At 38.3% G+C, this 24,230-nt stretch overlaps 1 protein-coding gene across 1 annotated transcript in view; it reads right to left on the reverse strand.

The window, feature by feature from the left end:
* Positions 1-24,230, reverse strand: part of Pik3c3 (phosphatidylinositol 3-kinase catalytic subunit type 3) — an 88,929-nt gene that overhangs the window by 58,931 nt on the left and 5,768 nt on the right. The window contains exons 3-9 of the mRNA XM_027400644.2: positions 22,905-23,048; positions 17,334-17,463; positions 7,537-7,623; positions 5,172-5,267; positions 2,751-2,822; positions 1,339-1,443; positions 304-396 (exon numbers count right to left, since the gene is read on the reverse strand). Of these exons, the coding sequence (XP_027256445.1) occupies positions 304-396; positions 1,339-1,443; positions 2,751-2,822; positions 5,172-5,267; positions 7,537-7,623; positions 17,334-17,463; positions 22,905-23,048 (727 nt within the window). The remainder of the gene's footprint in view (positions 1-303; positions 397-1,338; positions 1,444-2,750; positions 2,823-5,171; positions 5,268-7,536; positions 7,624-17,333; positions 17,464-22,904; positions 23,049-24,230) is intronic.

The following is a 24,230-nucleotide window of genomic DNA, read 5'->3' on the forward strand; positions in this document are numbered from 1 at the left end:
GAACAAGTAGAAATAAAGTTTGCCATCCTTTCCTGTCTCATGTAAACAAATAGCAGAGGCAGAAACGGAACCCAATTCCACCTGCCAAGTTTATTCGGACATTTTCTAGGAGTTAATACGGGGAAATGTGTGCCTCTGTGTCCACCTTTTACTATGTTTTTAAACACTGGTGTAGCAAATGCAATGCTGTGTAGCATGTTTGCTTGACCACAGCTGCATTTTTAGTGTAGTTTTACTTTCTCTTGATCATTAGTAAAAATGTCTATAGGTAAATATAATACATAAACTATTCAAGGAACTTACTTTTTCTTGATTAGTAAGATAATATCTAAATTTCCAAACAAGATCTTGTTCTTCATATGTGAGCTGCTTGGTTGGTGGATAACTCACAATAATCTAAAACAAAAGATAAAGAACTACATTTATCAAACATACACTTAATATGTATTTACATTTCATTTCATGTTTTCATTTGCTGAATATTTCTGTGTGGGAAAACTAAGCGTCAATGGACCTGACAGCAGCTGGTCTAGAGCATGTGCAGTAGACATTTCCTGACAGCCTGCCTGGTTCTTGACAATAGCAGACGAGAGATCACATGGACCTATGGACAGCGACCACATCACCTCAGCCGATGCTGGCTCAATGGATCTCCTCCCTTGGGGCAGGGCTGAGGAGTATATAAGGCTTACCCCTTCCTGGAATAAACTGAGCTTGTTGTTTCAACTTGTTCCCAATGCCTGTGTTATTGGTGTCACGTCTACTTTCCCCCACCACCAAAGGACACCCGTCAGGATCCTACAACATTTCTGGAACATAATTATTACACGAGCCTGGAAGGCACACAGAGACACCTAAGGCAAAAATGTGCGGAGGCATCTATCCAAATGGAAGTTATTAGGACATATGAGGAAGGGACAGACAACCATGCTCCATATGGACACAAGATTTCAGAGCATATTTAATTAAACTAGAGAGCAAGGAGGCCAAAGTGGCAATGCCCTTTACCATAGAATCAGTGGAAACAAAATGAATCTTCCTCTTGTCAAATCAACACATAATCCTGTGTGCTTACATACCAGCCTTCTTAAGGAACACCCCAGGGATCATTTCAAAGAACGCTAAACTCTGAAAATATTTACCATTTTCTAGTAAGTCTCCACAGTGACAGAATTACTGAAAGCCCTGAATGACTTAAAGAAAGAGCACTCTGCAGACAACATGAAGCTGTTGAAGTCATGAAGTTACTTAATTCATCAAACTTCGAAATAACGTGTAATGCTGGCTATAACAAAATGTTCATTTAGTTGTGTTCATATAGTCTGGAAATTCTCTTACATTTAGCTGGTCTCTTGTGGCAGCATTGGGTTTGAGATCATGGTCAGATGGTCCACTTCTTAAACTCCGAGCAAGCTTGTGGTGTTTGCTTTCCACTAAATTCTCCTATAAATAAATTAGGTAGCTATAAAGAGAACGTAAACCTTACAAACAAGCTTCAGCAGTCCACTCCAGTCCCATAGACCCACTACAAGACTGGGAAACTATGCATGAGTCCAGCTCCAGCAGCACAATATGCAGAAGCCACCCCACTTCTACCACCACCAGACAGAACCTACCAGCCACTCAACATCTGTAAAATATCACTCTATAACTGAGGGTACAGACAGTGATCCTGTTGCTTGAATGCACTCATCTGCTGCTAACTGCTTGACACAACGCCAAACTCATCAACTATATTATTAATGCTATCTACGGAACCACTGAAATTTACCTACAGCTGAGTGGTGGTGCATGCCTTTAATTCTAACACCTTGCCCTGAAAAACAACAAATAGATACTATATGTACTTACTATATGTACTATATGTACTTAACAGGAACACAGGTAAAGAAAACAGGATGTTTTTGATTTTTACTTTATTAAAAACACATTTTTATTAACCTTCTCCTTTTACTAATTTTTAATTCTGAATCCTTTGTCTTTGCCTTTAACATCTTTTTGCATAAGCCTTTTGCCCAGTAGATCTGGTAGCTGTAACAATCTTATAAGTCAATCTTCACAAAACATTAATCAACTGATCTTACTTAGGGCTGTTCACCTTTCCATGACTGTGCTGTTTGGGTTGTTTTTTGTCAATTTGACAGAAGCATGTGCCATCTAGGAAGGGGAACCTCAGCTGAGAAAATGTCCCCATCAGACAGGCTTGTAGGCAAGCCTGTAGAGCATTTTTTAATTAATGATGGACGTAGGAAGGCCCAACAGACTGTGCATAGTGCCACTCCTAGGCAGGTAGTCCTGGGTGATATAAGAAAGCCAGAGCATTCCTTCATGGTCTCTACTTCAGTTCCTGCCTCCACTTCCTGCATTAGCTTCCTTTGATAATGGAAACTACAGCGTGTAAGTCAAATAAATTCTTTCTTCCTCAAGTTGCTACTGGTCCTGTGTTAATCATAGGAAAAGCAAACTTGGACCATGTAACACTTACTCAACAACCCCATCTACCAGCTCTTCACAATTTAAATAAAGTGGTTGCTCAGTCTTCCATCTGTCAGACCTTACTTTTAGGATGTCATCGTTCCTTATGAGCATCCCATTTGAATTTCATTACTATCAGCTGAAGTGCACTTAATACAAACCTTGTCTGAATAACGGAGATAAATGTATTACTATTTCAAAATATATTACATGGCTTTAAGTTGTGTTCATTCTAGAGGAAAATATGTTCTTAAAAGCCTTGTACAATAGCTTACCATAGACATTTGAGGATCAGGAACTTTCACTAACTCAAAACTTGTTAAAATTGGAGATGATTCATCACCATCCTAGAATATAGTACAGGGTTTAAAAGATAAAAAGGAGAGATTTCACTCAAATGAGAAGTGGACATATTATAAAATGGTAATATATTCAAATTCTATCTTTAAAACATCACTGTTCCATGTACCCTTGTTTTCTTTAAATTCCATATTTATTTTTAATCTCTATCACTAATAAAACATTTTAGAAAAAATAAAAAAGTTATTGTTAGAAGAAAATCTGGAAACAAATTGTTTCATATCATTTGTGGCTACAATTTCAAAACTTGGTTTATTATGGCAATGGACAAGAAAAAACCCCAGTTTTTTTAACTTAAATCAGTTCAGGTGTCAGCACCAGGGCTTACTCAAGGACTCAAGCATGGGTTACGTTTCTGGACAACCAGACAGCAGCAACACGGCATCTCAGGGGACAACACAAGCCATCACAGTGCAAGAGTACAGCACTAATTCTTGACATGTATCTGTCTTATCTGGTTGATGTCACCATTCTTAAGGAATGAGCTTTTGTTTTAAATAGAACTCAGCATATTTACATGCCTCTAGCAAATGTACTGCAATAGGCTAACTGTAGTCACTACTAGTGCTACGTTTTTGCTATTTCCAGAGATTAGCACGCTCTCAATTTTACATATATGCAAGGAAGTCAGGAGGGACTAAAGAAGTACCACGACTTCCCTTCAGTAATTGAGTCTTAAAGGAAACAACAAATTCCCATGGCTGTTGTTTAACAGGCCTGTTCTTGGTCACAACACCAGAAAACACATTTATCAGCCCAACTGTGACAGGTAATCTTCACTAAGGCTATCTGTCACAGAAGACAGGTGACAAGAACGTCTGTTTCCATTAGATGGTGATGCACTGGCCCAGCAATCCTCACACTAAGTGGAAATATGACAGGATGGGCAGACAGGCATTAATTCACAAGCAACTACCTAGAAGCAGTAACCTGTCAAATTGAAAATTCTAATTCTATTCTGTTATTATCCCATCTGTTGTTTAAGCTGCCTTTCAAAAGACCCTCTCAGTCTTTGAAAGTATCACCCAATTAGCAGGTTCTTCACATAGAAGCCCTATTCGAGCAGCAGTATGACTTTAATAAACATGTATAGCACAAAATAGAAAGTAATTTTAAAATACATTGTTGAAAATTTTGCACAATAACTTTTTCCTTTCTTTTTGAATATTTTCTAATACACTAATATATGATATTAAATGACCTTCATTTCCATCCTTCCTAGTCTTTCTCATATATAAAAGGCTGAAATAAGTCAAATTATCCTAATGCTTTACCAAACTGAAAAGAACAAATTATGAAGGGAAAAAGTAAGATCATTATCTAGAGAAGGATCACAAAGTAATGATAAAGGTAACACTGTAAACCCAAATCCTTTCTTATGAAAATCTTCCAAGTAACCATCTTCAAAATGTATAAACATGAAGTAACTGGAGGCAGTGTCAACAAATGACACTAATATGCAAATATAATTTACAACTTCTAATGAACAAAGTGTCATGCATAAACTGTATTGTGTGCTACATGTGTTTATCTCTCATGTCACATACAAGAATTCTGTTCTCATTTAACTGATTTAAACTCTATTTCCATAGCAATGAAAGAAACTCTACTTTATAAAGTTTCAAACTATACACACAAGGATATAAGTATACATAAAAGTATATAAGTATATATTTAGGTATATAAGTATACATACCTAAATAAGTATACATATAAATCTATAAGTATTCATTTATGTATATAAGTATTTCTGTAGCATTTAAAGGAAATCCCTTCAACATGAATTTAAAGCAAATAATTTGAGATAGCTACATCCTAAACACTGGGCTATTTCTTTTTTGTAATGAATAAACACAAAAAAACATACAACCATTATTTCAGTCTAGTAGAAACACTGTCTCCAACCTTTGAGTAAACTACATAAACACATGTCAATGAAGGTTTCCATAAGCAGAGGCACATACATAGTTCCAAAATATTACTTACAGGTTAAATAACTGACATCTGAATGTTCAATATCTTGCCAATGAAACATTATTATTTCCTACTTTATTGTGCAAATGGATAAAAGCTATTACTTTAGTGTCATGCTCACCATCTTGCAGAACAATTATTCAGAAAGTCTTAATCACTTGCATACTTATTAAATTCTGTGACCCAGAACTGCATGAGCCAAGTGGGCTGCAGCTATGTGGTAAGCTTGTCTGTGCAGAAGCAGCTGCTGCAAGAAGCTCTTGACTGCTCTCCTGCCACCAAACCCTGAGTCTCAGCAGGAGAACAGTCATCTGCACCCAGGCGCTTGATGCTAGAAAGCTTAAAAGTTCCAAGGAAAATACCTTTTCATAGTACACAATACCATACTCCTTATCATCACACTTGACACAGCGAAACTCAACCATCAAGTACATGAAATTAGAGCTTCGTTTCTCACTCTAAAAAAGAAGAAATACACATAGATGATCATTTTCAACACTTCTTAAGTAACATTTCACCACAACTTGGCAATGTATGAATCAATCAACTACTACCTAAAATGCAACTTGCACTGTTATTTATATGTGATAGTGCCTATGGAATTACTGTTTTATCTAGAAGAGTACTTTACTCAGCAGACCATCTCCAAACTTTTTTTTTTTTTTTTTTCCCCCCCGAGACAGGATTTCTCTTTGTAGCTTTGTAGCCTATCCTGGCACTCGCTCTGGAGACCAGGCTGGCCTCGAACTCAGAGATCCGCCTGCCTCTGCCTCCCGAGTGCTGGGATTAAAGGCATGCGCCACCAACGCCCGGCCCATCTCCAAACTTAATAAAACACAGAGTTTAATCAGCACTTTGGATTTTATGATTTTAAAACTCGAACGTATGTTAAGAACTATTTTATTTTAATTCAAAAATAACGATGACAATTTGGACTTGTAACAATTTTCAGAAACTTCACCTTTATACTACATAATCAACCCACTCCAGGAATTAGTAAACTTGCTTTGTTTTTTGTTTTGTTTTGTTTTTTTTTTGTTTTGTTTTGTTTTTCGAGACAGGGTTTCTCTGTGTAGCTTTGGAGCTTATCCTGGCACTCGCTCTGGAGACCAGGCTGGCCTCGAACTCACAGAAATCTGCCTGCCTCTGCCTCCCAGTGCTGGGATTAAAGGCGTGGGCCACCCACACCTGGAAACTTTGTTTTCTTTTCTAAGCTCTTAACAAAAGATAGGAGGCTTAAGTAATTTTTATAAAATGTTCACAATTTCTGAATGTCCCTAAGGTAACTTGTCACTAACAACTTTTATCAACACTGTATGTATACTGAAAGATACTTCTCTCAACATGAACAAAAAATAGATTCATTCTCTCTATCTCTCTATATATCTGCATATTTGCATATATGCATTCTCAAAAACATAAATAAAGCAAAATGATTTGACTAATCTTCCCAAAACATTTTTACAGATGTCTTTAGATCCATTACATAGAATGACAATGTATAAACAGGTTACTTAGGGGAGAGATGGTTCAATGGTTAAGAGACCCAACTTCTCTGCTACAGCACCAGGGTTCAATTCCCAGCACATGTAAATTGGATAGCAACCATTTGTAACTCCAGCTAGAAGGGGATCTGACTCCCTCTGCTGGCCTCAGCCGGCACTACATGCACATGGTGCACAGACCAAAAGCAGGCACACACCAAATCACTTAAATTGTTCATTTCCATGAAGTATAGTCTACTGTCTAGTGAAAAGCAGACAGGAAGGGCAGCATGGCAAAGGCAGAAAAGTAAGCCCAATGCTACATTTCTACACACAAAGCACAGACATGGAAGAAAACATACATGGTTTGAATGAACTATTTTTTTAACTGCACTATTACAAAAAGTACAAAAGTTAACTCTTCTAATAATCTGTGTTGAGAACATATAAATACAATTAGAAAGGATCTCAATTACACAATCAAGATAAATGTCAAGTACTCCCAGGTTCATTTAAAACAAGAATAGTAGTCCCTCACACTCAAACTCCACCATCTTTCTCCCCCTCTCTTTCTCTACTGCTGAGAATCCTTGGAGGTGTCACAAGAATTAAGTCATGTAACGTGTACATTACAGCTGTCATTATCATGATCACTGACATTCTCCTTTCAGAATCTGATTCATAAAGTTGTTCCCATTCTCTAGATACAAGTTCTTATATCAAACATATGGTATTCTTAAAACAAATATATAAAATACTCATATATAATTTTTAAAAGACTCTCTGAAGCCATCTTTTAATTAGATATTTATATTGGCCCAATATACAAGGTCAAGGAAAAGTAAACTATGTACACTGGAGACTTTACTGAGGGTCCAACATCCAGTAAGTAGCTAATGCAACAGAGGTGTGGGCTGGAGAGCACACTTCTAAAGATGCTATGTGGTGACTTCAGAGAGGGGACGGTATTGCTGCAGCACTCACCAAACAATGACAGGCACACAAACAACATGAGTGAAACACACACGAGGCACTGAGCCTTCACATAGGACAGGTAGTCGCTGCTAATGGTCCAAGTTCCATTAACTTTAAGAGGCCAGGTTTGTTGCTTATTACTGTAAATCTTAGAACTATGAAGCAAGGGCTTACTTATTTGCCAAATAGCTGGCAACCAATTTTCTTTGTAAATGTTAACTTAGGAATCTGCGGAATATACTCTGATATAAGAAAGAAAACAACTCACCTCATTTATCATTTCTATCTCTCTAAATGTTAATCTGTCCAACCAATCCACTTTGACCATGTGTCCTTGCCGATGAGCCTTAGTAAGCTGCAAAAAGTACAACAGGGTTAATCTCAACACAGTGTAAACAAAAAGGAAGATGAAGGATGGCAACTGATCTCTCAACTGACTGGAAAATCAAGAATCTATAACACTATGAAACCCAAAGTGTTTTAGGAGGCTCAATGGAAACTCCAAATTGGTCACTGTAAGGGTTACACTCTGGCCCTGGACACATGGAGAAGTGCCCAGGACCAGCACAGGAAGATTTGGTGGACTTTGCAGAGTCCCCATTGAGGGCCCTACCCTGCCAGGGGAGTGGTGGGTGGATGGGGTGGGGAGGTAGACTGGGGTGGGGGAGGAGGAATGGGGGTGAGGGGAGGGAGAGGGAGAAGGGACTTACATGTGAAACAACCTTGTTCCCTAACTAGAACTAATTAAAAAAAAAAAGATTGGTCACTGTACACACTACAATAAAAGTAATTCTTACACTACTTAAGACAGCATAATATAAATTATAATAAGTGAATTTTATGCTTATTTTTAGGGTCTACACTCAAGATAATCTTATCAAGTATGTACAAATACTTCAAATTCTGAAAGTATCCAAAATTCAAAACACTTTTGGGCTTTAAAGATCTAAGACAAAGAATCCTCAGTCTGTATTATCAATTTCACATAAGATGCCCTTCTACATATCCAATTCCAGATACAATGTGTTCCTATACATCAGATTATACGCACGAAGCACTCCTACACATTAGACTTTGAACCCACACATTAGAACACCAGATTCCACATGTGAACCATTCCTACACCTCAGAATCCCACATACAAAGCACTTTCATGGATCAAAGCCATATACAATATCTGAATAAGAAACTAGGCAAAAGACAAACCTTTTTCTAAAAATGAAAAAAAAAAAACACTAAAAAGGCTTTAAACTCAAGTCTGAAATCTTGCCATTGTTAGTAAGCAAGAGAGGAACACAGTCCTTCCTGAATGTTATCTAGATGTTCTATAGCTCTTATATTTTGATTATCATATTTTGATTATCATACATGAAATTATAACAAAAGATCCTCTAAGGGAAAATAAACCACCTTTTCTCTATTCTTCTCATTTGTAATGTAATAAACATTCTAAAAAGTGAGTTAAATACACAGAAAGATAATTCTTGGGGACCAACAACAAATCATTACTCTAAGACTTAAGTTCATACACATGCATGTGTGCCTTTATTTTAGGAGACAACAACAAAGGACTTAAAATTCTAACATCACTGATGTTTAAGTGCACTGAGGTCTTACACACTGTCTTGCTCTAGTTTCATAAATTATATCACAGTGGCTTTTCATATTCATAGAGAAGTTAAGATAAGCTACAAGGTCCTTAGATTAGAACTGGCTTTGATATTGACCCTGTAAATTTTAGACATCAGCTTTACTTATGTATCACAACTCTTTCTCAGCAAATTCATAGAATGAAGCAAAACTAGGCATCAAAACCTGTATCACCACTTTTCTTAGCTCGAGTTCCTCTTCCCTGTCCATGACATGGCAGTATTCCCATAAAGACATCAAATAGTACCATTAATTATTACCTCACTCAGAACTGAAAGTCATAACCACTAGTATTCTTTATCATCCTTGACACTATCACAACTATGAGTTTATAGTATTTCAAAAATAAAAAAGTGACAACCTTATGTAAAATGTTTGAGGTTCAGGAACTAGAGAGATGGCTCAGTGGTTAAGAACAGCACCTATTGCACAATACAAGACCAGGGTTCAGTTCCCAACACTGACATAGTAACTACAGTTCCAAGGGATCCATTGCCCTAATTTGGACTCTGTGAGCAGGAGGCCCACAAGTGGTGCACCTAAATATATATGCAGGCAAAACACTCACACATATATCATAAATCCTTTTTAAAAAGTTTGAAGTCCATTGTAATACAAAAGTACTACTTAGGAAATAACTTTCTTGTGAATAAGAAACAGCACCTTTTCCCTAATGGTAACTTCTAAATGAAAATAGATAAAAGAGATCTTAGTAACTACTACTTATATTTATAAAGAAATGAAACCAGTCTAGAAATCCATCAAGGATGAATGGATAAAGAAAGTGTGATATGCACATATACACACAGGAATTTCAGTCATAAAGAATGAAATCATACCTGAGAGAAAATGATGGAACTGGACAAAGATCATTATCTTACATGAAATATGACAGATTCAGATAAATACTGCATATTTTCTTATAGGCTGAATCTGTGTGTGTGTGTGTGTGTGTGTGTGTGTGTGTAAAATGTGAAAGTAAAATGTGGACTGAAACTAGGAAAAGATCTTTAAAAAGGGAGAGCGGATAAAGGGTAGGATAATGGAACACATGGGACATGAAAGCAAATGGGACTATCTGGGAGAACCAGATCAGAGGTGGGAAGTGAACGAGGGGGCAGAGAAAGAAAAGAGTATGAAACAATGTAGAGAAATGCTACCTTGAAACACATGATTTTTATGTTAACTTAAACGATAAAAGGAGAACAGCAGTCCAGGAATACTATAAGATATTCTGTTAGCTCCAGTGGAACATCAAGCAGATGTATGAGCTACATCAATGAGAATAAGAAACAGTCACAAGGACCAAAGAGCAAGTAGTGCGGCTTATATGAGAGTGTCACACTGCAAGCTGGAGATCTGGTTCCAACACTGACAAACTCTTCTCAAACTGTCACTTTTGAGCCCCAGCCAATAAAAAATATTATTTTCTATGTGTGTCCTAACACGCATGTAGATGTAAAGCATGACAAGTGGTACCATCCTATAGTTACTAACGGCTGATACATGTGTCATTTTTGTCTTTCCATTACTAGCATGTAAGTTCTTACTCACTTCTACTATTACTTTGCTCATAGAAACAAAAAAAAAAAAAAATGTTTATATAACTTTTGTATTTTCACTGTAAAAGCCAGTCTGGAATGATGTGACCTGAGACTCTAAGACACTTTCCACCTGCCTGTCTTTGCTAGCCACTCTCTGTTGGTACATGGTTATTATGAAAGTTCAGCTCCCCTAGTTTCTGTTATTTACTCAACATTAGTTTGTGTTTATGACCCAACATTTGGTCCCCACAATGATTTGCTGTGAGGTGAGTTGTGTCCTGATGTGGAAAATGAAATGAGGTTTCCTTCTTCTCCATTATAAATACCCAGATACATCGGGGACTTTCTGTAGCTATTTGTAACAGCTGAATCTATGTTGCTGATAACATATGTCACTCCCTATACAAGCTAGGCCTTCTTTTTTTCTTAGCTGCATACCAAATATGACCTTTCTCAATCTTTTGAACAGCTACCACAAGGAATAGTAAATTTGGTAAAGCCACCACAAAGGCCAAGTATAAATTATCTTTCAGACCTCAGTTGTGGGAGTTGTCAGTAAAATGCTGCAATCAGAAATAGTGAGTAATGCCTACCTGCATGCCCCAACAGAGAAAAATAATGTTGAATTCAGTTGTGAATGGAAAATCAAGAGTCATTATGATGACTGTTCAATAGGTCCTTGATATTTAAATTCCAAGTATTTCTCAACTTAAATTAGTTACAGAAGTTCTGTAGAACTGAATAGTTACCACTGAAAATGTCTTCCAGGCATTCACCGTATTTACGTACCAGTACAAAGCATCCCCAGTTAGAGGCTTGCAGCATTCCCTTCACTATTTCTCATGATTTCTGAAGAAGCTACCCTCTTAAGAGACATGGAGCTGGAGCTGGATCATCCAGAAAGGATTCTCTGAAGGTTGCACATCATGGTGGGAATGGTGGGTTTGGCAGAAAACTCTTCTAAATAATTCATCCAAATTCAATACACTTCATCTACCAAAGTACCTTTTAGATCTTCAAACCATAAGGACTTTGATTTTTAGGTAGGGCTCAAAGCACACAAAATAATAATAATTAGTAATTGAATGTTAATTTGTATAACATGTATTGAAGTTACACACAACTATAATCATTGAAAGCAGCTCCTGTGTTACTTTATCTCTTGCTGGTGATGATAACAGCATACCCAAACAAGAGTAGTCCTCCAGTCTACAGCAGCTTTTAGTTACCGCCATTTCTACCGATGCTGAGGACTAAAAGGGACTTCTGTCAACACAGGTGAGTGTAGGCAACTTGTATGTGTTACTGGGATAAATTTCCAATTTATTCTGAGTCTGAAATATCAGTGACCTCCATTTTTTTTAAGTGTCCTGAGACAGTGTTTCTCTGTGTGTAGCCGTGGACCCATGTCTTTCCAATGTAAGATCTGCACCCTGCTAAGCAGCAGGGAGCGAGATATCCAATATATTAAAAATACTTGTGAAGAAATCATCCTTGCTGTGTATCCATTCTAGGAAGAGCCAGCAAGTGTCACTCACTCTTTGTCAGGTATGGGGATTCTAAAGAATTCACAAGAAGTCATACAGAGTTGGAAGATCAGTGTCCTCCAAATATGGGTTAACTATTATGCTCTGCCTCACCAGGAACTAAACAGAAAGGAGCTACAAAGGATATTCAAATAAAAGAATGAACTAGAACCAATAGAAACACTGCCAGGAAACTTCTTGGATTCCTAATCACATTATCATCAGATATCACAGAAGATGTCATGCTGAAATATAGTATCACAGACCAGTGGGTGTTGGGTAAAAATACAGACAAGAGGCTAAAGTAGACCGACCAGCTTGCCACACAGCATCCAGACTAGGAGCAGTGGGATAAGGGTCTGTTAAATATCAGTCCTTGGAAACAGATGAGCTCCCTCTTTTGCTAGGCCCAGTGTAAACACTGAAAGTGCTAAAGTCATGAATCTGGTAGAGCCTAGTACTTAACACTGACTTATATCGAGTGAGAGGAACTATGTAGAAGGATGATGAACAGGATGGAAAATAAGTATTTGCAAAGTTTTGAACTCTTCCAAGGATGTTTTCTGACTTGGAAGTAGAAGGAAATAATATGATGATTCCTATGAATAAATAAATAAAGTAATAAAAAGCATTCAACAAAAAAGCTGGAAAACAAATTAAAAAGAAAAAAAAAAAGAATGGCCTCAGCCTGATCAAACAGCTGCCCTCATACACATAACAGAAAGTGCTTGACAACAAGACTGAAACACACCAACCACCAGAAAGGAAAGTGTCCCAACCAGGACTGCCCTCATTTTCACAGTGACAATTACATGCCTGAAAACTGCAAAGAGGTTTGACATAATGTAAAATCTACTCCAAAATGGAAACTCCACAACCTATTGACACAGTTATTGCTACTTCTCACAACACCATGCCTGCTACACTTTGAAGTATAGTAAAAAACCCGCTTTCTTTCCATTTCAGTCTAAAGTGCTAATTTTTTCACTGGCTTGCCAAATCCCCCATCAAAACTGTTCACATGAACCCACAGGTAATTAAAAGCGGGCATTTGTTTTATTTTGTTTTGCTTTACCTCGTTTCTCAGATGCTTCAGAAATGAGTAAAACTAATTCATTTCTCGGCATACAGTGAAACCTTCAAATTCACAGAACGTATGTGAATACAACCGTGCTGGCCAGACACTGCTGCTTTTTACCACAGACAGGACATTTCAGCATGATCACGCAGGCTGTACTTCTGCAAGTATCTGCTATTTTACTCCACACTCCCTCACGTTACAAGGACATTGCTCTACTCTTTCATCTCTAGTACTTCTCTTTCTTTCCTTCTTTTCCTTGTTGTTTTGTCTGTCTGAATGAAACAAGGGTCTCAACCATGTAGCTCTGACTAATCCAGAACTCATTATATAGACCAGGCTGGCCTTAACTCAGATCTGCCTGCCTCTGTCTCCCAAGTGCTGGTATTAAAGTCACGAGCCACTGTTCTTGATCTAATACCTTTCTTAAGCCTGGAACAAACTGACATAAAAAGTTACAGACAAAAAAAATTTTATACCTCGTCCTAATAATATTATGAGAGTAGGGGGCACGAAGACAGACTGTGACTGTCTCATAGACTTCTATCATTTAAAGATGTATCTTTGAAATAAACAAAAATAATGAGTCCTACCTATAGCAAATACAGCATAAGCTATGAAGTAATTTGTATCTAAGACATAATATAACAATACATAAAATTCATCTGAATAACGTAGACTTAACTGTAAGAGCATGTCAAAGTCTGCCTGTGCCTATATATTTAATTCTTAGCAAGCAAAGGAGTTTTATCTACATTTTTCTATCTTCTTGATTAATGAAGTCTTGTCCACAATTTTTCAATTTTACTTTTAAGCTTTATTCATTATTCAGGAAGACTAGCATTTGCCATATAAAAATTTCATTTAGTTAAACTTCTTGGAAATTAATCTAGTTTTAAAAGCATGTTACTTTCTTTTCCTCAGGCAGAAACTAGAGCTGTAAAAACAGAGAATAGATTTTTCAGAACATCAATCAAAAATGTTTTAGGGCTCAATATCACACTGGCATCAACACTCAGTCTACTCAGTGCCAGTAGTTTTAAGACAAGTCTAAAGGCTTTGACAGTATTGGAGAACTGTGAGCAACTCAAGTGAATTATTGAAAAGATGCCACTCAGCAGAATGAGGAAACAATTGACAAGGTATTCCCAAACCCTGGCTGTAACATGAAATAGTGGGGATATGTGATTGACTCAAACAAGCTATTTATAAAAGGTATGTTACCTAGAGCAAAAGTTACTCTTTATGAATTTCATATAAAATGATATTTTAGGTAATGTCACAGGTACCATTGAAGCCTGATAGTCTTGAACAATTTCATCAATTGCCTTAGTTACTTTTCTATGCTGTCCTAAAACAAAATGAACAAGGCAACTTATACAAGAAAGCACTTAATTGGGGGCTTACAGTTTCAGAGGATTAGAGTCCATGATGGAGGAACAAGGACAAGGCTGCAGAACAGCTGAGAGCTTACAATTTGATCTGCAAGTAGAAGTCAGAGAAAGCTAACTGGGAATGGTGTGGGCTTTTGGAATCTCTAAATCTGCCTCCAGTGACACATTTCCTCCAACAAGGCCACACTACCTACTCCTTCTCAAACAGTTCCACCAACTGGGGACCAAGTATTCAAACATACGAGACTACCAGGGCTATTCTCATTCAAACATAACAGTAATTATCATAATTCTAACATTTTTAAATTATTGTCACATAAAAAGCATCTAAAGGGATACATGAAACAGGAAACTCTTTTACCCAAACCAAATGTTATGGCTAGGCATATATTTTCCTATTTGTACAGTAATGAATTTCTCTGTGAACTCTAATTAGTCAATAATTCTCTTCCTCTGTAAGATAAGCTTTTAAACAAAACAAAACAAACAAACAAAACAACAACAACAAAAAAAAAAACAGAAGTTGTGCTTGTTCGTTGTGATTAAAATCCATTACTGTAGCCAAAATATGTGAGTAGGGGTGTTACTACTTCAAGGCAATGAGATTATCTGTATTGTATTCCTTACTGTGCTGCCAAGTCTCAACTATTTCTCAGGACTAACTCCCTAAAAGTACATTCAATTGGTACATTGTGTACCAATTGGTACTTCTCTGTGGTCTATGCTCTTTTAAAATGTGTGTATTCTTTGTAAACAAAAATCTGTACTTCTTTAGGTCTTCACTTGGTTAGATAGTTCATACTTCCAACTACCTTTTTTTGGGGGGGTGGGGGTTGAGACAGGGTTTCTCTCTGGCTTTGGAGGCTGTCCTGAAACTAGCTCTTGTAGACCAGGCTGGTCTCAAACTCACAGAGATCCACCTGCCTCTGCCTCCTGAGTGCTAAGATTAAAGGCATGTGCCGCCACCACCCGGCTCAACCATCATTTTTATATTGTATTTTCTCTTAATGATTTAGATTATAACTGAATAGCTTGATTGAAAGCAGAATACCTTCCACTAAGTGCTTATAAACTACCATGTTAATGATGTCAACAGCATGTGCAATGCAGTACTGTTGTTAAGTACAGACAAAATTTAAGGAAACAAGTATTCCACCCATAATCTGCAACTCAATCTAGGCAGCATACAGCAGGGTAAGTGTAGTATTGTGTCTGTCCTGTTTCTGTGTATCACATCCACCTTTTGTCCTGCTCAATAAGCCTGAGGTCCAGATCCCCATCCTCAGTGACCAATGTAGCTCTGTGAAGTTCCATGGCTTCCCTCTCTCCATTACTGCAATGCTCAATCCCCCACTATCTCCACAGAGACCACAAAACATTTTTCATCGCCTTGTTACTTTCTCTTCGCCTCCTCTTAATCAAACTGACAGAAAGGAAAGCACACTGAGAAGGCATCACACAGCGCTGATAAAATGAGAAGGAGACGGTGGGCCAGCATGCTTCTGCACTAACCTTTCAAGTCCAAGACACAGATTCAATATAAATCAAACATCTGAGCCCAGTAGTCACATCCAAAGCCCCAGGAGGATATGCACCCTATCATAAAATTCTTACAGAATGACAAGCTGAAAAATAGAGTTGAAGGGAACCATGTACACACTGGTCCATCATTACCAAGAGGCTGGTCCAGACTATGAAAGTTAACAGACAGCCCTGAAGTCTGGTCTTTGAAACAGATGTAAGCATTAATTATAAAAGTTTAGATATGGTAAAATGGAAAATGAGCAAGATTTAGGGGGTGGCATATTTTAATACATACATTTCTTTCTGTTCTCTATTAAGAAAGTCCAAATTATAAAAAAAAAGACACCTAAGCTGAGCACTATACAATATTTTTTCTTTTTGCATAACCAGTTTTCCTCAAAGGAAAACTAGGCAGGTTTATAAAACAATCTAAATCATTTGAGAGATTTAATCCATTAAAATCACTATGAAAGGACTGTATTTAAAAAGCCAAACTTAGAAAGTGGGCTTCCAAATGTTATTCATATTATAGTTAGAATTTAGCTTCCATAGTTGAGGAACAAATCAGAGTAAAAGCATTAAGTCCAGCTTTGAATTGACATTCTTTGTTTATTAATTACCTAATACCATCTTTTCATAGGCCATTTAAAGGTTGGTCTTCATTTCACAGTCCCATTATCCTTGGGTAGTCAGATTAAAACTATGTTCTTGCAACACGTAAAAACTGAAACCTTCAAATTTTAGTAGCCCACAGAGTATATATGAAATGATTCTAATAAAATGTCTATGTATAAGTCATGGAAAGTAAATCAAAGTCCATAGCTGATAAACTCTTAAGAGGAGAGGGCAGACCTAAGAGAAGCTTATGAACTGCCCTACACACTCAGGAAGAACACAGGCAAAACCTGGAAATGAGCAGCTGAGATACATCTTTGGTTTTATTCATTTGGAGAAAGAGAAAGAAAGCTGAAAGATTATGCCAGTAAGCATACTTGAGGGAGCTAAGCCACCCCTTTCACTTAAAAGAGCAAATCAGAAAATAAACATGACAATGAAAATACTAGAGACCCACACTTCCAAATCTGATGTAAGTCTAGACAAAAGGCCGCAGAGTGTGTGATTCCAAGCATGCATTAGTCCACAGACAGAAAGTAGGCCAGCAGCCAGCAGCAAGTGCAGGGAGGATATAATTACTGAGTACATGGAGCTTTCAGAGGTGAAAATGTCCTAAAGTTATATAGCTAGGATGATTATATAAGGTTTAAAGAGAGACGACAACTGACTAGATTCACAATGTCAAGGTACACAGAGTAGCACCAGAGTTCTCCTTGTCTCAGAAGCCTATGTACCTTGGCAAGGCGACTCATCTGGTCTTCTGAGAGCGTGCTGCTTGTTCTGCCAGGAGTTCTTGTGGGTTCAGAGCCATCTGCCTCCACATTAGGCCAGACTTTCAAGTCATGCATTCCTTGGCGAAACATGCTATAGGAAAAAAAGTTCAGAGGAGAGGTAAACTGAGGCAGTTCATCATAAACAAATGTGTGTCAAGTTTGCCAGGCTCCGAGTCCTCCACAGTTTGTGCAGCCCTGAGCTAAGCTGCTAAAAATCCACAAGTCTCTTCTCAGGGCACTCTTTCTCTCTTAGATAGTCAGAAAACAAGAGACCTGTATAGAAATGATCTAAAACCAATGCATATGCTATCAGTGTTGAGGGAACTCATTCCTCAGCAGACTTAAGCAAATGTGTACCTTTCTTACATGGCTCCAGTGGCAAAGCAAGGTAAAACTCAGAGCCTAAGAGAGCAGTTACTTACAACAACTTAAGTGACCACAAGGCAGCTAGACATGGGACAGGCTCATTCAAGAACACACTTCCCCACGGTCACACCAATGCAGCCCTACTTTAGTTAGCCTTCCACAGTCTACATAAGCTATTACCTCCTGATACAATGAGGCCACATACAACCAAGGCAGAAGTACATACAAAAAGCTGGAAGACACATGAGGAACAGTGTGAATCCAAGGTGAGGGTCCAGTGACTCTCTCCACCCTCCTTCTATGAAGAGTGGCAAGTCAACATGGCCAATCAATGGGGATCCCTCCTTGCAAGTATTTGCAGTTGTTCAGAGGAAAACGGCGTCAGCCAGGCTTGGAGGAAAGCACCCAACAAGCACCTCAGCAGCCATCTTAGAATAGCAGGAACTAAGTTTCTATCCAGTAGAACAGTATCACATTTAAGGGTGGAAGGGAGAACTGCCAAGTCTCATAATTTTTCTGTAAGCCTGTCTGGGTTAGGGTACCAACTGCATCATTCATAGCATGTGTGGCTGTGACCATGAATAGATAATGTTGACTCCTTAGAATACACCAGGTTTCTCATTAATAAAACTATCATATTAAAGATTTTCTTAAGTTATTACAAAAAACACATAAACACAAGTTCTTTTTTTAAATTTTAATTAGAAACAAGATTGTTTTGCATGTCAATCCCTGTTTCCTCTCCCACCCCCCTCCCCTGTCCACCACTAACTTCCTACCTATTCAATACCATTTCTGCTCCCCAGGGAGAGTGAGGTCTTCCATGGGGGTCTCCAGAGTCTGTCCTATCCTTTGGGATAGGGCCTAGGCCCTCCCCTGAGTGTCTAGGCTGAGGGAGTGTCCCTCTATGTGAAATGGGCTCCCAAAGTCCATTCCTATGCTAGGGATAAGTACTGATCTCCTATAAGAGGCCCCATAGATTTCCCAGGCCTCCTCACTGACACCCACATTTATGGAGTCTGGATCAGTTCCACGCTGGTTTCCCAGTGATCAATCTGGGGGCCAAGAGATCCCTCTTGTTGAGGTCAGCTGTTTCTGTGGGTTTCACCAGTGTGGTCTTGACCCCTTTGCTCATCACTCCTCCTTCTCTGCAACTATATTCCAGTTCAGTTCAGTGTTTAGCTATGGGTATCTGCTTCTACTTCCATCAGCTGCTGGATGAAGGCTTTAGGATGGCATATAAGTTAGTCGTCAATCTTGCCATCAGGGGAGGGCATTTAAGGTAGCCTCTCCACTGTTGCTTAGATGGTTAATTGGTGTCATCTTTGTACATCTCTGGACATTTCCCTAGTGCCTGATTTCACTTTAAACCTACACTGGCTCCCTCTTTGATGGTATCTTTTATTTTGCTCTCCTCTATTCTTCCCCCTACACAACCATCCTGCTCTCTATGTCCTCCTCACCCCTCCTCTTCTCCCCTTTTCATTCTCCTAGCTCCCTCTCCCCTCCCCCCATGCTCCCAATTTGCTGAGGAGATCTTGTCCCTTTCCCCTTCTCCGGGGTACCATGTATGTCTCTCTTAGAGTCCTCCTTGTTGCCTAGCTTCTCTGGTGGTGTGGATTTTAGGCTGGTAATCCTTTGCTCTATGTGTAAAATCCATATGAGTGACTGTACCATGTCTGTCTTTTTGTGACTGGGTTACCTCACTCAGAATGGCTTCTTCTAGTTAATCCATTTGCCCTCAAATTTCAATATTCCATTGTTTTTTTTTCCCACGGATTAAGTACTCCATTGTGTAAATGTACCCCATTTTCTGTATCTATTCTTCAGTTGAGGGGCATCTAGGGTTGCTTCCACGTTCTGGCTATTACAAATAACGCTGCTATGAACATAGATGAACATCTGTCCTTGTTGTATGAATGTGCTTCTTTTGGGTATATACCTAAGAGTGGAATTGCTGGGATCTTGTGGTAAACACAAGCTCTTACAAGGTTATATTGCTTTCTTGTTTAATATCAAATAGATAAGAAAGCTGAGGCAGAAGGATTAAAGATTCTCAACTAACACAGGGAATCTAATGAGACCTTGTTTCAAACTAAACAAAATGGAGGACAACCTTAAAACAAGCTCTGAGGAACCAGCTCCAGTGAAGTCACTAACAGCACCACTAACAGTGAGTACCTCACATACACCTTCAGAAACAGTATGCCATCCCTTCCTACTCTCTACCTCTCCGCTCCTCAGGCAATACAATGGCTGAATTTAACTAAGAACACATTTGGCAGGAAGTCAGTCTACTAAATAATTTAGGCACCTTGGGATAGATCTAGAAAAGACTTTAAAACAGGTTTCGGGAAGGGGTGTGCTGAGTGCTGGTGGTGATGAAGTAATCATGCCACGTTCTTTGAACACTAATGGAAACTTGCCTAAAATGACACAGCCCCCATTGGGGAGGCAGAAGATGTGCAGAACATTATGTCCACTTGGGAAATTAAGTCACACAGACCAGACAGGGGAACAGCACAGCAGGCCCTCCTTCAGCTCCATCAGAGACCCAGTAACAGCTGCCAATGTGATTCTAGCTGGCAGGGCCATGCCACAGTAGCAGTTACTGCCATGACTTCAGAATTCACACACACCTGCACATCATCTGCAGTTTGCCTATGGTTCTACCAATCCAAGTAACAACCAATCTGCTCTTATACTACTTAGAAATCTCTGAAGCTGGGTGTTTAAGTTAAAGACAGTTTGCTTCTGCAGAACTGTTATAAGAGATCAGTTTTAAATTATTTATTAGCACTCTCTAAGAAGTTCCCCCTCACTGACTCACATATACCAAACAGATGTTGGCAAAGAACACAAATTGGCAGTCACTGTGACACCTTCCAGTCTTAGAAGCTTTAAGGACCACTTTTACAGTCTACTTTACTAAGTGCATACCAGGGTCCTTTGGAAGAAGAGGCCAGTAATGACATTTTCTTGTTAAAGAAACATCTGAGAAAACTATGGCCAAAGCAGTGCTGCCCAAAAATTGCACAACTGTGGTTGCAGAGGACATAGCTATGCAGAATGAACAGATTTTCTAAGATTTAAAATCTTAGCTCACGGCAAGCCACCAAATTTAACTCCTAATTATTACTACTAACTTTTATGGAGAATTGTTATTTAATTTGCCTTTCAGGCACATTTTCCATTTCCTTTGGATGGGAGGCAAAAGAAATTTCACTCAATGAGCTAGCTATACAAAGAATTACAGACATGCTTTGCCTGTGTCTAGGCCTGTGAATCTGTCTGATCCTCCCCTCCATGTATCCTCCCGAAGCTGCAGATCTAGCCCAGGTCAAACATCCAGTGTCCCTGCATTCTCTAGCCATCTGTAGGACCCTCCTAGCCTGACCATAACTTCCAGGCCCACCCCATACCAAATTAAGCCTCTCCACTCAGCAGAAGCCATGGAGGAAGGCTGCTTACTGGCTTGCTCCTCCTGGCTTTCTCAGCCTGCTTTCTTATACAACTCAGGCTCACCTGCCCTGGGCCGGCACCACCTTCAATGACCTTCCACATCAATCATTAATCAACTAACCCATACATGTACTATTTGTGAATAAAATGCTTTCGAGGCTTATCAAATGCACTTAGATAATCACTATAAACCATGACATGGATATTATTTCATTTTACAGGTGAAGAAACTGAGGCATTAGGCTCACTAACCTGCCCCAGGAGACCGGATACTGAAGAAACAGCATTTAAAGCTGGGTAACCGCCTCTGCAAGCTCCCTCCCTCACACACTCTACTATGTTATTATGCGGCTTTTCTTAGGATCAGCTACAATGACGGGCTTTTTAAACTCACCAGAGATGATGGCTTACGTTAAGGAACTGAGACAAGTGTATTCAGATTTGAGCTTTTGTTGTTGTTAAAGTTGATTCATAATGTATCACCTGATTTATAATAGTTTAGATCAATTATATATCTAAATATGAAGAAATAAGAATATACTGGAAGAAAGACTCACATAAATCCAATCTAGTAAATATATATCTCAGAGAACAAATCAGAAAAAATATTTTTAAAGTAATTTTTTACCACAGTACACAAATGGTCAATTTCCTTCATGGACCAAGACTCCTCACACATCACTAAAATAATAATAATTAGAAAGAAAAAGGCATTTTTAGTGGGGCATGGTTGTGTATGCCTTTAAATTCCAGAATTCAGGAGGCAGAGGCAGGCAGATTTTGTGACTTCAAACCCAGATTAACCTATAGAGAGTTCTAGACAAGCAGGGCTATACAGTCAAATCCTATCTCAACATCATCAAAAAAGGTACTTCTTGTGTGAATAACTATAATTTTTTAAAAAATGGACAAAACATATCACTAAATCAATTTATAGAAAATAGTCAAGAAACCTATTAAGATAATTCTCATTTATATTTATTGGTATGTAAATTAACATTTTTAAACTGTAAAATGGACAAAAATGAAGGCATCTGGTAACAGCCAGACAGTTAGTCACTAAGACTTTCACTGAAGTTTCCAGATTTGGACCCTAAGTTATCATTCCCAGTCACTCCATTCTAGTAGAAATGACACCAGCATTCACCTAACAGTAGAGAATACAAATTGTGTTTCTTGATTCATTTAGCTGCTGGGATGGTTACTTGATTATCAAATGTGTAGGACATAGAACTGCCTAAGAGACAGATATGGGGACATGTCTCTGAGGCAGTGTCTAGACTGGGTTAACTCAGGCGACCCACCCCAAGGTAGGCAGCAGTGTTCTACAAGCTGGTATCCCAGACTACATGAACGTAGGGAAGGTACACTGATCAGCTTTCATGTCTTTGTTTCTGACTGCAGATATAATGGGACCAGCTGCCTCACATTCCTGCATCTTTTGCCACCCATGATGGACCACACCCTCAAACTTGTGATCCCCTGTTGCTTTTGTCGGAATACTGTCACTGATTTAGCAGTGAGAAGAGTAACTAATACAGAATATCTGGTAGAAAATCCATTTTAGATCCAATCTCAAAATTTTGTGTTAAGGCCTATGTACCTAACTGGTTTTCACAGGGAAACTAGACTGCATACACAACCAAAGTTCTCTAGTAAAGAAAAAGAAACAGCTCTATGTGGATTAGTAGGCAGAATGCTTACCCATATTTCCCGAAGAGTGACACAGTTGTTCCTCCCACTGGCACAGCTTTTCCTGGTCCATACACATCCCATATAGTCAAGGCCACTTGGGCATTCCTGGGCAGGTCAGGGTACTTCACGGGGAGTTTTAGCCATTCATTCCAACTATGGAAACAAAGTCAACAGAATAAGCATGCATCTTTCTTTCAAATTAACCCATAAAAGATGGTTCAGACAGATGAGAAGCCTCCAAAAAGATTAGGTTTGTATGCTAAAAAATAATGTGGAAATCCCCTCAATTTTTCTTGCTAAAATATAAACACATGAAGTTTGAATATAGCTCCTAAAAAAATAGCACTGATATATCGTAATATTTAATCGGGACACTCAAGCTGAGCAGTTGTGACATATGCCTATAATCCAGTGTTTAGCATGAGGCAAAAGGATTATTTATTGTTAGTTCAAGGCCAGCCTAGAGAGATTTGAGAGTTTGTTTGAGTCTGGCTCAAGCTACAAAGTGATACCCATCGACCACCCCCAAAAACTAACTAACTAACTAACTAACTAAATAAATAAATAAATAAATAAATAAAACAGAAAGAAAAAAAGTTGTATCACTAAGATGTATGGAAACAGAACAGCAGAAAAATAAAGATAAGCAAACAAACCTGGAAACATGTTTCAACATGTCAAAAGTTTTAAGCCAAACTCTCATTTTTTTAAAAAATTTCTTCAGAACACAACTTTACATTATGAAAATAACCAAGTCATATTGCAATTATAAAATGATCATTCATGGTATGTTATTGCATTCCTGAGGATAATAAGACAACCCAAAATAACCAAAACCTCATGAAGTCAAAGCTAACTTGTTTTTATAACACTTGGACATTACCAACTTGCACAAATGTCCTATCCCATTAAGTTCGTTCCTATTAAAGATTTTCACACTATATTTTGATTACTGCACCTAGACTTATTTCACTGGCACTGATGACATTTAGCTATTAGCCTTCTATGTTTCCTAAGAATGCCTGTAGATGTTAAACTTGTTAATGCATGTTTGTTACTGATACAAAGTAATACAGGAATATATACTCAATTTTGTAAATATTCTTCTGCATTTAAAATGGATCCATTTGATAATCTCCACTCCCTTAAGCAGATGGCTTCTAAAATCCCAAAAGAAGTCCACACAAATAATATGAATACCCAGAAAGCAGACAGAGCTCTCTCTATTCACTCACAATTACCCTCAAGGCAGCTTATCTTGGATCAAATGCACGTGTCAAGTGAGGAACAACAAAATTTTCAAAGACTCAACAAAAGTATTAATGGCCACTGTTA

Source organism: Cricetulus griseus, chromosome 2 (genome assembly GCF_003668045.3).
Source record: "Cricetulus griseus strain 17A/GY chromosome 2, alternate assembly CriGri-PICRH-1.0, whole genome shotgun sequence".
Classification (NCBI taxonomy): Eukaryota; Metazoa; Chordata; class Mammalia; order Rodentia; family Cricetidae; genus Cricetulus; species Cricetulus griseus.